Source organism: Martes martes, assembly GCF_963455335.1.
Source record: "Martes martes genome assembly, chromosome: 14".
In the NCBI taxonomy this organism is placed as follows: domain Eukaryota; kingdom Metazoa; phylum Chordata; class Mammalia; order Carnivora; family Mustelidae; genus Martes; species Martes martes.
This window is the reverse complement of record NC_137902.1, coordinates 1,835,356-1,855,404: the sequence shown is the minus strand read 5'-3', so window position 1 is coordinate 1,855,404 and position 20,049 is coordinate 1,835,356. Positions and strand designations below refer to the sequence as shown.

The window sequence follows — 20,049 nt, the reverse complement described above, 5'->3', positions numbered from 1 at the left end:
TTCCCCTCATCCAGGTGGCCTCAGTTCCATCCTGTGTGTAGGACGGATTGGGATGGAAATGTGCATTATTCTACCCCCCCCACCCCCGTTACGGGGACTTGGAGGCAAGTCGCCGGGCCCCCGTGTTTCTGAGACGCAGGGGGCTCTTGGGCCCACAGGGGTTTTTGCCCAAGTCCGTGCTGGGGCTGGAAGTCGAGGGGAGGCCTGGCGACCGGGAGCAGGACTTCGGATCCCGTCCCTGCCCTACTGTGCCTGGGTGGGCCCTGCTTCGCCTCTGCAGGCCAGAAGGAGCTACGAGTGTTGTCGTGAGCTACTCATCGGCACAGGAAGTTTTTATTGAGTTTAAGCTGAAGGTAATTACGTTGCACCGTAAATTACCCAAGTTTGGCCATGGCCGAGTTCTCCAGATGGGATTCTGGGCTGGCAGGGACCACAAGCCCTGTCCGAGCACCACGGCTCCTCCCCACTCAGACGCAGCTCCAGGGAGGGAGGGCGCCTGGCTTGTCTGGGGGCTGTGCTCCCGGCAGCACGCAGCCCTTGTCGGGGCACCCCGCTGGCCCAGCCCGCGCGCTCGGGGGCCTGGAGGGGATGGTTTTCCCGCGCTCATCAGCACCCGGTTTCTCAGGACCGTGGTTCCTGCCGGGTCAGGGGCAAGCAGCGCGGCGGGGGGGCGGGGGGGGGGTGACAGCAGGCGCCGAGCCCCTCCTGACGCTGCCCTGTGGGCACTCATGCTCCTGGTGCCCACGACGGCCCACGAGGCCCCACATGCGGCTGCGGGAGCTTCTCCAACTGCAGGTCCGAAGCTGCCGGTGGCAGACTCTTCCGTGGTGTCTGACGGCACTTGGCCTGAGCGGAATATTCCAGAGCAACTCTGGCTCCTTGCATTCCTGTCGGCCCCTCACCACAGCGTCTGCCCAGGAGCCCCAACCTCACCTCATGGGGCAGAAAACGACTTCCGCCAAACCTGCTGCAGCCAGACCTCATGGGCACCACGGCCCCTGGCGGCCGGGCACCATGTCCCCCTCACCGCTCCCCAGAAGCCCCAGAGCCCCACCCCCAGCACTGACTGACCTGCTCCCTCCTCTAGAGCCCTCGAGGGAGAGAGCACTCAGCTGGGAGTCCAGGGGCGCAGAGACCTGCCCTCCAGTGAGGCTGGGTCCTTGTGCCTATACCACCCCAGCCTGCGGCGTCATGGTCTTGCCATCCTCATTTTTAAAAGGCTGATGGATAGGGACGCCTGGGTGGCTCAGTTGGTTAAGCGGCTGCCTTCGGCTCAGGTCATGATCCCAGTGTCCTGGGATTGAGTCCCACATCGGGCTCCTTGCTCGGCGGGGAGCCTGCTTCTCCCTCTGCCTCTGCCTGCCACTCTGTCTGCCTGTGCTCGCTCGCTCTCTCTCTCTAACAAATAAATAAATTAAAAAAAAAAAAAAAAGGCTGATGGATGAGGGTCTAGTCCCAGATGGTTTCCTGAATCCCTCCCAGACTTTATTCCACTTTCTGTTCTTTCCTCTTCGTTTCCCAGTTTGGGGCCAGACCCCCAGTCATGGGCCTGCTGCCGCCCCTCCCCTCACAGGCAGGTGCACCCAAGCCTGGCTCCCGCGCTCGGCGGCCCGGGGCTCACGGCCGCGCGTCCTTAGGTAATGTGCTCAGCCCGTCCCGACCCCTCCCTGAGGCTGCGCCTCCGCTGGGACTGTCTGCAGCTCCTAACTGCCTGACTAGGGGTGCAGGGGTGGGTGCAATCCATGGTCCAGGGCCCCCGGTCTTGGCCGCAGCTGCCCTGTCCGCTTTCCTGCTCCCCTCTGCCTAGAAATCCCTCCTTCATAACACACAGGCTTCCACATCACTCCTGCTGCGCCCTCTGGGACACGGAGCAGGACAAACCCCAAAGGGGAGGAAGGACGAAGTGTTCCAGGAGGCTTTCCAACAGGTGAGACAGCAGCTGTGCCTGTACCAGGGACACCTGCCTCCACGTGCCCCCACCGCCTCCCTCTTCCCTAGAAGACCTGCTCTCTGGGTTTTCAAAACCGAGACCTGATCCCACCAAACACAGCACAGCCATCCCTACGGTCACTCAAGGACGCAGCCAACAATGTGAGATGTTTTTTGGGAAGGGAGTGGTTAACCAGGCTCTGTGGACATGACACGGTCCTGGGACACGCCCGTTCATCCCACAAGCGGCTGGGCCATGGAAATGCAGGTGTCCAGTGGCTTGGAGTGCTGTCTGGCTGTGGGCATGGGGAGAGAGCAGAGCTGGCTCTTGACCAAGGTCCATGAAGGGGCCCAGCCTCAGACCACCTCCACGCCCTCCCACCTGGCTCTGGGAGGCTGTCCTACCACGGAGCCGCTGGCCTCCTAGGCGGTCGACTGTGAGTCGCTTGTCTCCCTAAGACCCAGGCAGGGTTCTGGGTCCTGAGAAAGTTCTGGTCAGCAGAGGGGAGGGCACTTGAGAATCGGAAGCTGAAGACGAGGGGAGGTACCCACTACTCCCGGGTTGGGCAGGCCGCATCCTGTCATGCAGCGGCCGGGGGCTCAAGAGCGTTTCAACTCCGGCCCTCGGCGGCCACGAAGCAATCTCGTGTTGACCTGACACTGTGCTCAAGGGAGGCCAGTGGGTCTGGGCACGTGGGCCCGGGTGGGTGAGGCTCACGGGTGAATTGGGGCAGTAAGTCTGGACAGGTGACTAATAGCCAGGTGGGTCTGGGCAGACAGGCTCGGGCACCCGGATCTGGACTAGAAGGCCCAGCAGCTGGGTACAAGCAGGGGTCTGGACAGGAGGCCTCGATGGAAGGGTCTGGCAGGTGGGTCCGGCCAGCAGGGAAATAGGGTCTGTGCTGAAGCAGCCCCCAGGGCCAGGCTGACTGGTGTGAGAGGGACCCCAGGTTCCTGGCCTCCTCTAGTGGAGAGGCGGAGACGGGGGAGGCCCCTGTGGGACCGACCTCCTGCAGGGCCTGTGCGACCCACTCGAATTCCTCCCAGGGTCTTGGTTTCCAAAGAAAACCAGGCATCACATCAGCACAGACCCGAGCAGCCAGGGGAAGTCCACTCTCTTGAGCACCAGGCGCCGCAGCTGAGGGCTGCCAGCCTGCTGAGCCCGGTCCTCCCTCCTGCCACCTGCCCTGTCCCCAGTGAAACCCGAGGCCCCCACGCTCGGAAACACGCCACCCCACGGCAAGGCCCAGATCTTCTCTCCCGGGTGCACGCGGTTCATTCTACCACTAACTTCCCGAGGGACCCTGCCCCCGGCCCCACGCGCTGCTGTTAACTCTAGGAAGAGCCTCACACCGGGGACACATTTGGCACAATTCTCCGCAGATCCTGGGTCAGTCGGCTGTTTTGGGGACACGCTGGCTCCGTAATCTCCCGGAGCTGAGTCCAGGGACACCCCTCCCGCATCCGGATCACCAGAAGGGCCAGCACCCAAACCCAACAGTGTAGGCAGGAATCCCCCCCCCCCAGCTCCGGAGAGGGGACGCAAGGACCTAATTAGGCACTTAGGAGGGGAGTATTACCGGGGAGAAAGCCGAGCGAGGACAATTAACATGGCACACGTTTCCATCCAGGCTACAAAGAACCCAGTTCCAGTGCCATGGGGACACGGGTGGACTGGAAGCACAGAGCTGGTGGCCGGGTAAATAGCGTGTCCCCCAGGAGAAGTCCGCCCATCCACTTGTTACGGTTGGTTTCAACTAGATGGGGCCAGCTGTAACATGCAAAATTAATTTTATGTATCATTTTAAGTACTATGTATACGTTTGCCTTCTTTAATCACGCTACACAATATCTGGAGAGCTGCCATATTCCCTCTTCTCTTTAACTGTCCCCGTGTCCCAGAGGATGTCATTAGCACATCACAGTTATTCAAGGCTGGGACAGAACATCCACCCCTCAGCAGCCCTCACAGATAGGGATCTGGATCCTGTCCAGTGAGGCTGCCCTGGCCGCTACGGGACGCGCCAGGGGTCCCAGGGACACCTGAGGACAGCAGACCCCCAGGGCCACATTGTAGCTCTAGGAGTGTCCAAAGATTCCCACTGGGTCCTTCCCTCTCTCCACCTGATTTGCTCCCCCCACCTGCCTGACCCAGGAGGACTGTCCTGAGGGGACAGAGCCTGACGTCCCCTGGGCCTCCCCTTAGGGCTTACGGCCCCGGACAGAAAAGCAGGGTCTGGGTGCCCTTTGCTCTTCCCTCCCTGTCCTCACCCCTCCCCTGCTCAGGAAGGGCTGGCCCAGCAGCGCGCAGGAGCTCCGGCTGATGCACGGGGCGGGCTGGGTAAGGGGGCACAGAGTTACGGAGGAGAAGGTAAAAACCTCCCTCCCGCCTTCCCTCCTGTGATAGTGTGATCTGCAGTAAGAAATGCGTATTTGGTCTTGTCACTGTTTCTGGCACAGCGCTCCTAAGACCCTCGGGATCGCCTAAGACACGACAGCAGAGACGTGGGTCTCACTCTCATCACAAGCCCTTTATGCCAAAGAGGTGACTTGGGGACAGCCCACAGGGATGGGGGCAGGTGGCCAGGAGAACCCGCCCTGTGACTAGAGGGTTGGAACGCTCGACCCCCCACCCTCGCACCTCTTGGGACGGAAGGGGGTCACCAACGGCCAACGACTCAGTCAATCACGCCTACATGGTGAAGCCTCCACGAAAACCCAAAAGCAGGGGGACCAGAGGCCTTCTTTGTTGGTGACCCCATGGAGCTGGCGGGGGGGCCCCGGGAGAGGACGTGGAAGCTCCTCACCCCCCGACACACCTCGCCCCTGCACTTCCTCCGCCGGCCGTTCCCGGGTGGCTCCCTTCCACAACGAACTGGAAATCCAGTGCATACAGAGTTTCCCGAGTTCCACGAGCCACTCTAGCGAATTAATCCGGCCGGAGGAGCGGTTGTGGGGATCTCTGATGCGCAGCCAGTCAACACCAGCAGAGGGGACAGCCTGGACTGGACACTGGGGTCCGCAGTGGGGAGCGGGCGGTCTCGGGGACCGAGCCCCTGACCTGCGTGCGGGGTCTGAGCCGTCTCCGGGCAGACAGGGTCCAACCGAGTTAACCTGGAGGACAGCCAGCTGGTGCCGCAGAAGGCTCGGTGCGGGAAGACCCGCAGCGGGGGGTGGCGGACGTGAGGTCGTGCGTGGAGTCCTGAGAGCCCAGGGGACCCAGGAGGAGCTGCGGTCTGCCCTCCTCGGCCCGCTCTCCACCCCGCCACCCTGGGCTGCAGCGCCCACCCCGCCGGCGCTGGTTCAGGGAAGAGCGCACGGACGTCCAGGTGACGTCTGCTCCTCCGGACGAGGCCACAACTGCCCACAGCCATGACTTGTCATCGAGGGGACACACTCATGTCCAATCAGCGCCCGGACGCGGTGTGTTTGCCATACCCCAGGAAGACTGGTCAGGCTGGTGTCCTCACAGTGTCATTCCAGACAAAAGATTGTCCGGACGCTGGACGTGTGGGTGCCACCCGGGGCAGAGGTCGTGAGGGCGCACGGCCTGGACAACCGACGGGGGCAGCTCGGCACCCGGCATCCAGTGTTGCTGGGAGAAAGGGGCCCCCGCTCCTCCCCCGGAGGGAAGGCTGCTCGGGGGATGAGAGGACAGAGCGATGGGGAAGGCCGGTGGCGGCTTCCCGGCTGTGTCCTCCCTGCAGCGCCCGGGAAGGGTGTTTTGGCTGATGAGGGTCCATGAGCCGTGTGCGCGCCTGTCCCTGCTCTGAACAGTCACCGTAACACTCTGTCCGAACTCCGGATAGCGTCTCTCCCTCCGCTTTTGGGTCCTGCGCGCCCATTTCTTTCCCATTTTCAAAGAAGCAGCAGGAAGGCACCCTGCAGCCGCGTGCAGAGCTGGGCTCCCATCGGAGTCCCGGCTGGCTGTCTGTCCAGCCACTCGGAGAGGAGACGTGGACCTCAGGAGGCCTGTTCCCAACAGCGGAATGAGGCCCAGGACCGCCACGCGTCGTCTTCACAGAGCAAAGGTCCCGACGGCCCCATCTGGACCGTGGCTCTGGGCTTCGGGACACTCTGCCTTTCTGGGGAGTCACGGTGTCGGCGACACAGAGCCTGCTCCCTGCACCAGGTCCTGGCTGTCGTGTCCCTTCCCCATCGCAGGACGCAGGCCAGGGGCCCGCAGCAGCTCCTCACACCCCATCACCGCCTCGGCATGAAGGCGAGGCCCGGGGATTCCTGCGAGTGAGCGGGGAGCAGCGCGGGGACAACACTTCCACGCCCCGTCCCAGGGGCTGCTCGCCCGGGAGCTCACTGTGGGTGGAAATGGCCTCCTTCTCAGGCACCCCTCGTCGGCCTTCCCCAAGCTGGGCTGACATTTCACTCAACATCGGAATCCCCTCCCCAACGTCACATGTCCCCCGTCCCTTCCTTCACAGAATGAGAGACTCGATGATGCTAAGGGAACACAGGGACATTAGGCTTCCCTTCAGCGGTGAGTGCGCAAGGCAGGGATGGCTGCAGACCCCGGGCTCTGCCTCCATGACCTCACGCCAGGAGAGTGCGTGTTCCTCGGGGGGCAGCCCAGCATCCTCATCACGGCGCTTTCTGATAACCTTGTTCTCGTCAAACGTCATCCACATCGACGACGCTCTGGGGAATTTCCTTTCTGGGGAAGTTCTACCAACTTCACCCAAGAACAAGCCAAATGGGTGCACTACCAAGATTTAGAAAAACCCAGAGAACCTGCTGTTAAAACATCACACTCAGCGGATGGGTAGTTACGACTGAATAAAAAGATGCCGTCAGTCGGGGCTAAGATAGCGAATAAAGTCAGAATGAGAAGCGTGCTGTCATCACAAAGTCGGGGGGAGCGGGGTGTGCACCCGGGTGTTGTGCCTGTAGGCTCCTGTCCAGAGGAGGCCCTCCCGCTCCCAGGCAGAAGGCTATACCCGCCGCCAGCTTCTCCGTGGCCACACTGGGACTCCCATGCCAACCATAGCCGCTTGGGCAGCGTCCCACGCACTCTCGCCAAAGGCCTTCCTCACGGCAGCTGCACGAGTGGGCCTCGCTGGGAGGTGGCACCCGCTGGCTGGCGGGGTCAGCTTCCTGCTGGTGCCTCCAGCTCTGGTCGGTCCCGAGCACACCCTCATCTCCTTCTAAGCTGCTGGGAAAATGAGTCTGGGGTTTGCTATGAAGGCATCACAGACATAAAACTTGCTATGTTAATCTTGACTTCTTGGAAAATGGTCTTATTTCAAAACAATGTTCATTTTTTAAAATTTTGCAAAAATAGAGAATTACTTATAAATCCATAGTCTTGTAAAGAATTGTAAAATGTTATTGATTGGCACCAGCATTGATTGTCAATTGAGCCAAAGCTCATGAACTTCACACATTAACAGTTTTCAGTTTTTTTCGTGTCTTCAACGGTTCCAAGGAGAACATTTTCATGACCCTCCAATAAGAGAGTGGCTGAGTTGTCCCCGAATGGCCTGTGGGTCAAAAGCCAAATTATAAAGAAGGAGGAAGGTGAGCCCGAGAAATGGATACACAGAGATCCGTAAGAGACCGGACAGTGCTACTCCGGAACGACCACACGGAAGACAGGAGCAGACCCGGAAGACGGGCTCGGAGGACATCACGTCTCTCCCTCCGGCTTCTTCTTCCAGGTTGAGGCAGGTAGGACGTCACTTTCTATGAAAGTTCCTCCATAGTCTTCATTTTCTTGTTTCTCCTGAGAATTTCATGTATCAGATGATGGCATCCTGAGGCCCTCCGGGTGGCACTGGGCTCCGCGAGCTTCTGAGTCACAGACCGGCTGAAGACACCGTTTCGGGCTCCGAAGCCATGTCTGTGGTTCGGCTGGCACAGGTGGGAAGAATGAGAGTCGGCTCCTCCCCCGTGTCCTCCCGGGTGTCCCGGCACTGGCCTGGCATCTCTAAAGGTCTTCGTGCGACGCTGGTACTTTGAAGAAGGCTGTACGTCGGGCCGTGTGTCTCGGCCGCTCGTTTGCGGCGCTCCACTCACACTCACCGGCCTCCCACGGAACCACGAGCAGGACCGCCTTCCCCGCTCTCGCCCGCAAAGCAGTGAATTATGCCCACGCGCCCCGGGGCTTTCGCTGGGATCCCCAAGGAGCAGAGCTTCCAACCTTTCACAGCAAGTTTCTCCTTTCCCACTACGTTAGAGTGATTTTGGGTCTTAGCTGACCCTGCCATCCTCCCACACATTCAACGGCTCAGCTCCAATTTGGTAAAAATGTGAGCACAGTGAAAACGTTAGCAGAGTAAGAATATTTGGATTTCCATTTTAGGGGCGCCTGACTGGCTCAGCCCGTGAAGCATCCGGGTCCTGGGACTGAGCCCCACATCAGGCTCCCTGCTCAACGAGGAGCCTGCTTCTCCCTCTGACCCCCCCCCCCCGTTCATGCCCTCTTTCTCCCTCTCTCTGTCTCAAATGAATAAATAAAATCTTTAAAAAAAAAAAAGAATGTTTTGATTTCCATTTTTTTCCATTTTACATGTTCGAGTAGATTCCAAAACCTCTTACTTCCTTACGTGATGCCAGCTGCCCCCACGGAGCTCTGTGATGGTCAAGAGTGGTTCTTCCCCGGCCTATGTGGCCTGCCCCACCTATCCTGAAACCTCTAGAATCTTCTAGAAATCTCAAGTTTTCTCTGGAGAATGTTGGTCTGAGGTCAAGGCTCAGGTTCACAGGTGATGTCTCGCTCCTGGCTCTTGGCCTGAGCCCTCACCCTTCCCTCTGGAGGAGGATCTGCTCCTGGGGACAGGAACGGGGCCTGACTGACCGACGGGGCCACCGTGGACAGGGAGAGCAAGGACCCGATTCCCCCAGACCTGAGCGGGGGGCCCTGGCGTCGGACGGTGACATGTAGAGACACTCAGTGAAAACACAGAGCTCCTGGGAGGTGGCGCCCACCCCAGGGTCACCCGGTCACACCTGCGGACATGCCTGCATTCCCTGCTCACCTCCAAGGGACCCAGTCACATCCCTCCGTCCCCCACCCCGCCTCCGCGTGGAACACCTCACCATCAAGCCCTCTGAACGAGAGGCACAGGCGTGTTCCTGGAAGAGTCGCCGTCTGGATGACGGAGGCGTCAGCATGCCATGGGCCGATTCAGACGCCCCGATGCACGGGTGGCTGGTGAGGGGGACGGGGACAGAGCCACGGCCCTGCACCTGCCGTGGGTCCCTCTGCCCTCCGACTTCCTGAGAACCAATGGACCGGAAGAAAGGCCACCCAGAGCAAACCCGCACAACAAGCCTGTCGGGACTGGTTTACGCACCAGAAGCAGGCACGGCGCCCCAGGCAGGGCCCCTTTCCGGCGGCAGACTGGGGTGTCCGTGCAGAGCGCTGGGGCCAGGCTCCCACGCGTGCGACGCCGACGCCGACGAGGATGTCAGAGCACGCTGCACCTGAAGCCGCCTCCCAGCTGCAGAACAAGGGAGTGGGGGCCGCTCCCCTGCGAGGTCGAAGGTCCCTCCGCCGCATTCAGGGGACCTGCAGACCCAGGCTCGAAGGTGTTGGGGGAGGGCGTCTGTCAACACTCCGGCCCTTAACCGAACAGCCGCTCAACAAGGCCAGAACGCTCTCCTTCAAGGGCGCCGGGTCGGAAAAGCACGGACGGAGGAACAGAGGGCGGGCCCGGGCAGCCTCTCTGTAGCCTCAGGGAAGGGACAGGCGGGTTCCAGCCAGCACACCTGACTCCCACCCGGAAAGCACCTCCTCGGGTCCTGGAAGCCGTCTGCGCACCTGCGGGCCTGTGGAGTCCTGCAGAACCGCAACCGTGCTGCGCCCAGCCGGCCTGCCCGGGGCCGCCGTCCCCATCCCGTTGGGGAGTCGGCGAGAGGACGCCGGGCTTCAGGCTGCCGCCAGCCCGGGAGGCCCAGGAAGGGCACAGGCTGACTCACAGTTTAGAGACAAAGGCCCCACGCTGCAGGGAGCGACAGGAGGGACCGCAGGACTTCTCCGATGCGCTTAGCCTTCTGTGTCCTCACGTGGTATTGCAGAGTAAGGAATGCTGTGGCTTCACAGTTAGAAACCTTCACTGCTCAAGGTCATGTTTTCAGCCGAATCATAATCCTCCAAGCCCCACTCCCCTGTGCTGCATTTGCCCCGCCCCCTAAACGGGACATGGAAAGTGTGCCTACCCTAGACACACGCCGGGGAGTCTGGTTGCGGAAGACCGGGCAGTGTTCGCGGCGTCACGGAATGCGCTTGTGGTCTTCACTCCCTTTGCCTAGTGGACCAAGGAGCCGAGCCTTTGTGATGCCACGTGCATAAATACCGGGGCTCGTGAGCACCCGTGTCCGGGGGTGCTGCTCTCGGGGACACAGAAGGTCGCGGACCTCCCCACGCGGCTCAAGCGCTGGTCTCCTCCATCGAGCCGGATCCTTCCTAGTAAAACCGTAACCACGAGGAAACCCTTCCCCTAAGCTCTGTGAGTCGTCCCAGCAAATCCTCACACCCAAGGGGAGCTGTAGGAAGCCCCGCATTGGGGGTCATCCAGGCCAGTGTGCAGGTCGCCCCGCACCCCATTTGCATTCAGGTCTGAAGTGAGGGCACCACTGAGGGACGGAGCCCTTAGCTCCTGGGTCTGCACCACTTTGCGTCGGTGTCACAACTGAATTGTAGGACACTCCCTAAGTGTTGGGACGACCGGAGAGCTGGGTGTGAACTGTTAGCCAAAGAAGGGCCTGCGCCAACAGCGAGTTCAGCTGAAGACAGAGCGTGGCTGGGGGGGGAGTGTGCGCCAGGGCTGGCCGCGTGGGGAAGGAGCACATGCCCAGTCTCGCCAGCGAAGAACATGACTTAGCACAATAAGCAGGTGCTCAGGGCAGAGCCACAGGGCCCGGCAGATGCCCAGCGTGCTTTTCCCGCATCGCGGGTCACCAGGGACACCGTGTGAGGCTGATCTCCCACCGGGTTCCTACGAAGACGCACCTGACGCAGACGCCAAGGTGCGGTCTCTGTTGTCCGAATTAGCTCTTCCTTCCAGCTCTGTCCTACCCTTTCGTCTTCAGGTTTCAGAACTAATTTTTATTATAATAACCTTTTTATTCTGCTTCCAAATTATTCCATTATAAAAGGACATTCTTAAAAACCAAAGACAGTGGCTCCCTCGTGGAGGGTCTTTCGAGCACGGCGTACTCAAAGATCAGGAATCCTCCCAGGGCAGCTGGAGAGAGCCAGACACATCTTTAATTAACAGCCATTCAGTTACCATGTTCTTAGAGGAGAGGGAAGAAAAGCCCTTTGAAGCCTAATGCGTGCTGCGTTTTCTTCAGACACCATCTTTCACTGATATATATGCAACAGCTTATTATCTGGATACAGATTCGCAAGCGTATGGAGCGGGGTAACGTATCACTTAAATGTTATTTTCTTTCTGCACAAGTCACAACGGTGCGGAGCTGGAGCTGCCATGAGCTGCAAACTAATTTTTTAAAGCATTATCCCCGAAGGAACGTACATTGTCTCCGTGGTGCCAGCAAGCAGGCACCGGGTGTGGACGAGGCTACCTGTCCTTGCTCTCAGGTCTCGGGGCATCTTACCAGGGGGAGCCAGGCACCGGCGTGGAGGCCACGGGTCTGTTTCCTTCGGCTGCACCGTCCTCTCTGGCGACTAGTATCGATGGTGGCTCCTTTCAACAGAAAGAGAAAGACAATGCTGCTTTTTTCTGGTTTTGTTTTTTTGTTTTTTAATTTAAACACTCATCTTCAATTAGGCAGCCCAGGCAAGAGTAACAAGGCTCCTGCAGACAGACCTGCCTACATACCCACTCGATAATGACCTGCTCGGTTCGGCAAAGCAAATGGGACTGGGCAATTATGCTGAGAATACGGAATTTAAGGCACAACAGACCGTGCCGAGGAACTCGGACAAAGGCATCTCCCTAATTACCCTAAATTGGCTAAACTATCTGCTTTTGCAGACACGGAGATGGGCGGCAGCGGCCAAGAGAATGCTTCTGGATGTCTTCACATCTCGTGGGGGTTTAAAAAAAAAAATCACGTGGGATTCAGTTCCAGAAATGGGCTGACTCAGAAGCTGGGGTCCAGGGGATCCGAACCCGTGCACTGTGGCAGGGACCCTGATGCAGCGAGGGGTCCCGGGTGCCACTGGGGCTGCCCCCTCCCAGGCCTGTGAAGGCAGGAGGACACAAGCCTGCTTCCTCGCAGCATCGCGTGAGGCTGGCTGCCCTTCTGGGCATCTAGCTGGGGACTGCGTTTGGGGGCAGGACACAGTATGCGGAGGCAGAGTTGGTTTGGAAATCACTCTATCTCTGTTTAGAAAATAAGGAATGTTTGAACACGACACCGCCTAGAAGAAAATGAAGATTTATTCTCTACTATTAAAAAGGTAAACAAAACAAAACATGGCCAGGACCCTTGCCCATCGTTCATTATGGACACAGTTTGCAGAGAGATGACAGCTGCTTGAGGATAGAAACTAGGGGGCCATGAACGCAGACCGAAGGTTTGGATTAACTGATGCAGCTGCCTTCCTGCGGTGGGAGCGCTGGCTCTCTGCCAGAGGGAGGGAAAACCGATCCGAGTTCCCGCAGGCGGACCGGCAGGCCCTGGGAAGGGATCGTCGGGAAAGTGTCCCCTCCACTCTGGAGTGGTTAAGGAGAGGAGGGGCATCTCAGCGAGCTCAGCAAATGCTCGCAGTGTGGGGTGGGGGGGCGTGTTTTCCTTCCCCAGCTGTTTCTACAGTTTCGATCTCAGAATGATACAGTACAGGGTTCTCCTTCTCTCGAACAATCGGGTGAGATGAGAAAACACTAAGGATGTTATTCAAAGCAATGAAAGGGCTCTTGGCTGAGAATGTCAGGTGCCATTAAAGCTCTTGATTCCTCGAATAAAAGAAAGAAAGAGAAAGGATGCCATCTTGCTTTCCAGCACGGCTCGAGCCAGGACTTTAAGGGACACTGTGGGTGAGGAGGTGATTAACCATGTGTTTGGATGGTCTGGACCAGGAGGCAGAACGGGGCCGCCGTGCGAGCACCTGCCGTGGGGCCCGCCAGCGAGGAGGCCACGTGCACAGAAGCCCGTGCGTGCCCTCGCGCAGCCCCGCCAACACCCACCGCGTCAGCCTCCGCGCATACACACGAGCTGGAAAGGCAAATGCTCAACTATGGAACACCGCAAACACGAGAGCCAGACAAAACGCTCCAAGAACGCCGAGGGTCTGAGAGCCCGGGCGAACACAGCCCCATGCCGGGAACGTGGCACTCGGCGGGGCCATCACCCCCCCAACCCCCCCCAGCCACGAGACAGGGACTCAGAAGGGCCCCGTGGTCAGGCGGGAGTGGCCAGTGGAGCAGAGCCGGCCAGGAGGAAGGACGGGAGTCCTGAGCTAACAACGCGCCTCCGGAAAAGACCCCTCGGGGTGTCGGCTGAGGACGGAGTGGACAGGGCACCGCTTGCCCACTGGACAGGCGATACCGGGGAGTGGGGAGCTGTCTCACTCAGGTGTGAGCACCCCGGGCGCTTCACTGGCTCTGCCTGTGGTTCTCCATTCACTGCCACAGGTAATGACACAGAATAAACGATTTTTAATTTATATAATTATCCCTAAGTTTAAGAATAATTTCTTCCAGAATTTTTGGGTCCTCGAAGGTGTCTTTCTTTCCTGTGAGGGAAAAAAGGTCAGGATAAATAGTGAACATGACAGGGAAGATGCAGAAAGTGGTGTTAAAAAAATACATGGAGAACGGAGTTTATACTACTAATCCAATTAGAAAAACGAAGGGAGATTTTCATTATGAAGCTAATTGAATGCTGGAAACCCAACGAGGGCCTCTGAGCAGTGGATTACCCCAGCTAATTACTCACGCAGATCTGGCGGGGGCATGATTTGTGGCAGGGACGAACATTTAAATTTGGCAAGGCTGGGATTCTCTCCCGCTAATTACCAAGGTCTTCATGTGGCACTCGCCGCTCATGATTTCCTGTTGGTGATAAAAATGGCATAAAACTCCCCTTCCGCACTGAAGTGATAAAAGTGAATTAGAGACGCAGAGCCCAGGGATAAAGAAAGTAGTTAAGGCACCAAGAAGGATATTTGTTTAATAAATACGGAATTCTGGCACGGGCGTTCATCTCTCACAGAGAAATCCTACGTCCGGGAGCAGAAGTTCAATGTGCACTAACACCGTGTGGCCCATTTATGCCCAGACATTGGCGCTAAGGACGGGGAGGGCGTGAAGGCCAGGGACGGCGCCGGGGAGGTCCCCCGCAGGAGCACGGTGGGAAGGTCGGCGGGAACGGGACGTTCACACCCGCATCAGAGACGGACCCGCTGGAAGGAGTTTCGAGTGAACGTGAACAAGGCTCGGAGGTGGACCGCAGGCCTCCAGGATGTTCGAGATCAGAGCAAATTAAGCGCCATTTGTGATTTTCAAATGTAGCAATAAAAGCTAATCCCTTGGGTCGTTCATGGAAGGTAAACGCGCCAGACGCACTCATGGTCAATCCTTAAAATGCCATTTGGCGGAAAGGCCAAGAGAAGCCTCTGACTGGAATGAGAGGAGGAAACACAAAGGCCTGTGGGCCGGGGGGCTCCACACACAGCTAAAATAAATCCAAAACGCGGGCTCTGGCCTTGCCTCGGCGGCGCCTGCGTCCCCGCAGCCTGGCGCCCCGCCCTGTCTGACGTGTGGGGACAGCACACGCGGGAAGCTGGGTCAGCACCAAGCTCCTCCACACGGAGCCCGCCTGGCGAGCCCCGCAACGGGACCCACCGGGAAGGCCAGACGGCTGTTCCCGAAGCCCTCGGACCCCCGCCCCTCTGCCATGCTCTGAACTGTCCTGCCGGATTTGGCTCCGTGTCATAGAGCAACCACAAAGCATCCCGCCCCCCCCCCCCCGGAGCCAGGTGGGAAAACCCGTGGAGGGCGGGGAGTCCCGGCTCCGAGCGCCCCTCATCCGGCTGCACGTCCGAGAAACGCCCGCGGAGCCCGCACACCCACCTTCTCTTCCCCGGGCGCGGCCGGGCTCTTCCTCTCGGTGTGCAGCATGAGGGCGGGGGGGCCGGGCGCTCGGCTGCGCTCTCTGCTTCTATCTGTTGGACCAAAACAACTGTCATTAGCATCCCATTTGTCACGTCCCTTTGGAAAACTAAACAAGGACAGAAAGTGGCCTTGAAAATACAATGTGGCAGCCCACGCCGCGCATCCCACAGTGAGGCTGTGTGGTCCCAGCCCTTGACCGTGGTCTTGTGACTGAGCCCCTCCCAGGACACTGAGCTCCTCCGACAACACCTTCTGAGCCGGGCACCAGCCACAGCGCTGCCGGCCACAGCCGGTGGACCGGGCCATGGGGGTTTTGGATGGACAGCCCCAAGTTCCCATACGGAAAGGCTCCTTGACAAGGGCCAAGGACCAACATGGGACAGAAGAGCTAGGCTTTCTTGGCCTTGGTGGCTGGTGGCCACAACCGGCCACCTTTGGTCCCCATCCTGACAGGGGGATGGGTGGGGTCCACACCGGTCAGACCCCCAGTTAACACTGTGCAACTATCAACTAACGTGGGTGTTGGCTTCGCCATGGGCCGACCCACATGGCCCTTTGAAAAGCAGTTGTTTTGGGAAAGGAGGGGGAAATGGCAAAACTGTAGCTTCTGCCTACAGAGAAAGATAGGTTTCCTCTTACTCCGAACTGTCCACACAGCCCCCAGACGTTTGCAAGCCATAAACAGGTGCAGTGAGACACAGCACAACGAACCAGCATTCTAATACAAAGAGTTAAAGCAAAAAATCCCAAACCATCGAACCCCACCCCAACCTAACAAACACATCCCGTCTGGATGAGACTTGAAGGTCAGGGCCCTTGGAAAGAGGACTGCCTGACCGGGAGCTGCTGTCTGTCCAGCACGGATCCTTCCCTGGGGAAGACAGGAAGGGGCAGGAAGACACTGCTTTACACACACACACACACACACACACGCACGCATACACGCACGCACGCACACACACAAGGCAGGTACAGGGAAGGTGCCTCGAGGTCTGTGCTCGCCGGGCGGAGCGGGGGAAGGGCAGACGTGTGGCCAAATGAGCCCCTGCCCCTCCGTCCCACCTTCCTTCGCCTGCCGCAAACATGGATTCCCCTACCACGTATCCTGGCAAGGAGGCTTCGGGAAGGGGCCACACATACCGGGAGCCCACATCGCACCCCATCATCTGTCCACAGTGGGTGTCTGCACCTGGTACCCTCACAGCTTCAGAGCTGGGTCCAGCCAACAGGGCAGCTGGTCCCAGAGCGTGGAGGTGGGTCGGCGCTGACCTCCAGGCCCCAGGGCAGCCATGACCACCTCCAGGAGACATGGGTCCGGGCCTGGCAAATCCAGGTCAATGTCCAGATCAGCCCCGGGGAGGGAGCAGTCAAGCTTTCAATGAACTGTCGAACCAAACCTGAGCCATCAAAATTCTAACCTCAGGGCAGTGGTGACACTTTATTACCATTCATGGGGACAAGCAGAGCCCCGGGATGGGGCTAACCTCTCCAGAACCTATAGGGATTACTCCCCAAAGCCCACCCTCCGTCCAGGTACGGGCAGCAGTCAGGAGCCTGGGTGCCCGGCCCTCTGTGGGCTCCACATGGGGCTGCGGTGCCAACCCGCAGCCCCAGCCCCACAGCAGGGGCTGCACGTCCAAGTGCAGGGAGCAGCTCAAGGTACAAAACGCGTCAGAAAGTGAGGCACGGGCTGGGAAAGCTGAGGGGAAAATAGCCTGACTCGGTTTACCCAGTGTCCGCGAGGAGAGGGCGTGTTTCGGTTTGAAATCCCAGGACCACTCTGTCAGCATCTTACGCTGCATGTGGGGACGCCGTGTCCTCAAGGCGCCTGATTCACCGGCGTCAACGTCCAAGTCGCGTGTGTCCACGCTTCCTCCCGGGCTGCCCACTCCCCTTCTTTACTCTGTGGAGACCCTTTGTGTTGTGAAGACTCAGGACCCAACCAACCAGCAACCTCAACAATAACACCTTCTGCTTCTCATGGAACCATAGGAGGAGTGTCGGCGATTTCACTGGATCACGGGCGGACCTCTAGGACGCTCCGTCCCACTACACCCATCCGAGGGGCTCAGGCCGGTGACAGGACGCCAGACCCCAGGGATCCCTGTCTTGGCTTCAGCCCACGGCCCCTAGATCCCACCACCCACCACTGTGCTCTATGGTGCCCAGGAGACACTGGAGAAGCGGTTCTGGAGGCCCCGGCCCTGCCCGGCCCACAGAGGACAATGTCAAAGGAGCTCCTGGGTCACCAGGCATGACCTCTGATGTGCATTCCCTGCTGCCCGGGAACAGAGACGCACTGAGTCCACTGGCTGAGACCCGGCCCAAGGCAGGCCCAAGGGACGGAAACAGGTGGACTTGGGCGAGTCCCACTCTTTGGGGATGGCCCTGGTCTCCACCGATGTGGTTCCTGCCCTGGGTCCTGTTTGTCACTAGAAATGAGCAGATGGTGGTTTACTGCCCGCCCTAAGCCCAAGCTGGAGCCATTGGTCGGCACTTCCCGTGAATCTCGAGGGGCCGTGCACACAGGGAGCCCTGGAGGGTGAGCTGTCCTCCACGACAGACCCCGTGTCTGTCCGCAGCTCTCCATGGGAGGTCACAGCCCCCGTGAACCTGCCCGCACCTCGGGATCTTCTCCGCCCGAAGGGACACACTCCACAAAGTCCGTGTTCGGAGACCTGATGGCAAGGCTGCGAGCTCGCCAGCCTCGTCTCAAGTGATAGTTGCCTCCCTCAAGTTTAGTCCCTCGTTATCTGGAGGAGACCTAAGACAGACTTTCTCGTATTGAGAATGGTTGACCCTGGTAAACACCGGCTGTTCAGACTCTGCTTCCGAGGTCAAAGCACCTGCCCCGTGGGCGAGGGCCACCCGGAAGCCCCGAATCACGGCCATGGGCCGCCAGGCTCCCTGCGACGGGCGCCGTGTCCTGCACCGTCTCTCCAGGACCCCGGCCGCCGCGCCTCAGGCTCTCACGCAGAGCGGGGTCGGTGTCCGGGCCGTTCCACATGGACGAGCTCACGGCACGGCTCCCCGTGGACCCCTTCCAGGGACGGGTCTGACATGCTCAAGGACTTCCTGCTCCGGGCCTCTCCACAAAGCCCGACGGTGTTGTCAGGAAAGGCCCCCTCAAGGGTCCAAGAGAACAAGTTGATGGAGGAAAGTCTACAAGTCATGATGCCCAGGGCGCAAAGGCAGCTGCTAGGGCCGCAGAGGGGGCCGGGGGGCCGAGGGGCTGGGGGGCCGGGGGGCTGGAGCTTTCAGCGTCGTCCATCGATCGATCACGCCGGGAGCCGTGATCTGACGTGTTCTCAAATGGCCTGTGGTTCGATTTTGCTCCTGGCAGAGCTGTGAGGCCAGGGCTCGGGAAAGACCACGGGGAGGTCTGGAAGGAGGTAAGTCCTCTCTGCTGAAAATCACCACATCCGTCCCCTGAGAGGCCCTGATCTGCGGCTCGTGCGCAAGCCGGCCCAGCCCCGGGGCTGCAGGGGACGCGCGGGAAGGTGATGCGGGCAATTAGCCGGCTCTTCCCCAGAGTCCGTTGGGGCGACCTGAGGCCGGGACACAGCAACATCCCTGGGAAGGCACACAAGGGGCCATAACTCAGGCCCTTGAAGAAATCAGGGCATCGGGCCACTGACAGCTCCCGGGCACACAGCGGGGCAGCGGGTCTGGCCAGACCTGGACCCTCCACTCAGCAATGGTTGATTCAGTGGGACAAACGCCAGGATTTTTTTTAAAACATTCAAACATTGTTTTTATAATTATTAACATGAACTGTAGACAAAAATATGTGACAAAAAAATACGTGACGTGTCAGAAAGATAGGAGAACGAGATCAGTATCTCCTAACGCAAAGGAAAATTCTAGGCTCCATCTAGTTCTAACTCAGTAAAAATTGGCCTCCCTGGTCCCAGTCTCCCCATCCATAAAATGAAATGATCTAGAAGACCTCTCGGTCCTGGGAACTACGTGGGGTACATCCCAAAGTAAGAGAAGTGACCTTGGGAGGCGGTGGGACCACAGGGTTCCTGTGGGGAGAAGGGCCACCTCGGGGACACGGATGAAGACCAAGGAGGACGGCAGGAGAGAGAGAATTCACTGTTTCTACCCTGAAGGCCGTAGTGACCTCGGATGGGTGGCTCGTCTGGAAGGGGCGTCATCCGGTGGATCTGGAATTAAGTGGGGAGTCTGCTCTGGGGCTAAGGGACCCCTGATCCAGCCGTGTCTCCCCTGTGACCGTGACGGTGATGTCCCAGGGTGGCAGGAGGTTTAGGGGGACACTGGGACAACACGGTCCTCTGGTCGGGGCAGACCAGGCACGGACAGGAGGGGTTTACAAAAAAAAAAATCCCCACCACTGAACCCGGCGTCCATGCTCGCCTCGGCCTGCAGTGTGCCGAAGGCTAACGGTGAGACGGGCTCCACGGACAGCCCACCGCAGTTACAGCGTGCCCAGAAACACGTGTCCGTCCCCAGGGACCTCCACTCACGACAGGCCTGTGTGGACAGGCAAGCGTTAGCAGACAACCCTCCAGTCACGGGGCTCCTTTTTCTGGGTTTGCCAGTCTGGCGACCCCATTTCCATGTTTGAACGTTCTCACCTCCAGGAACAGGGAACCGATCGTGTTTGAACAGACGTGTCTTAAGGGGAACCATGAACGGTCTTTCGGCCTTGCACACGGCCCCCCTCCGAACAAGCCCCATCTGGACACAATCTCCCCAACGCTTGAGCAAAGCAGGAACCATCATCTCATTTTACACTAGGAGAAACAGGCCAGGTGAGTCATTTTCCAGGTTACAAAATAAACCATTAGGGAGGGCAGAAATTGTTTGTCAATTTAAGCGGCACTGAGCTCCCCTGAACATTTGACAATAAAATAAGGAGGAAAATGCAATTTATGTCTCAGGTAATAAAAATGACACAGTCAGGCCCGTTGTACGCGGTTCTAAATGAGAAACACAGGGTTTTCAGACGGGGCCTCCGGGACTCAGGCATCGAAGGGAGACGCTGTCCCCGGGAAAGCCGGGGCTGCCCAGCGCTGAATCCACGGCAGCTGCCGATTCGGGGCCCTGACGG

At 59.0% G+C, this 20,049-nt stretch overlaps 1 protein-coding gene across 1 annotated transcript in view; it reads right to left on the bottom strand.

Moving 5' to 3' along the window:
- The window catches only part of TCERG1L (transcription elongation regulator 1 like), a gene marked incomplete at both ends in the record, with an annotated part of 181,615 nt that overhangs the window by 48,015 nt on the left and 113,551 nt on the right, over positions 1 to 20,049 (bottom strand). The window contains 2 exons of the mRNA XM_080823032.1: positions 11,509 to 11,597; positions 14,931 to 15,022. Coding sequence (XP_080679158.1) covers positions 11,509 to 11,597; positions 14,931 to 15,022 — 181 coding nt within the window. The remainder of the gene's footprint in view (positions 1 to 11,508; positions 11,598 to 14,930; positions 15,023 to 20,049) is intronic.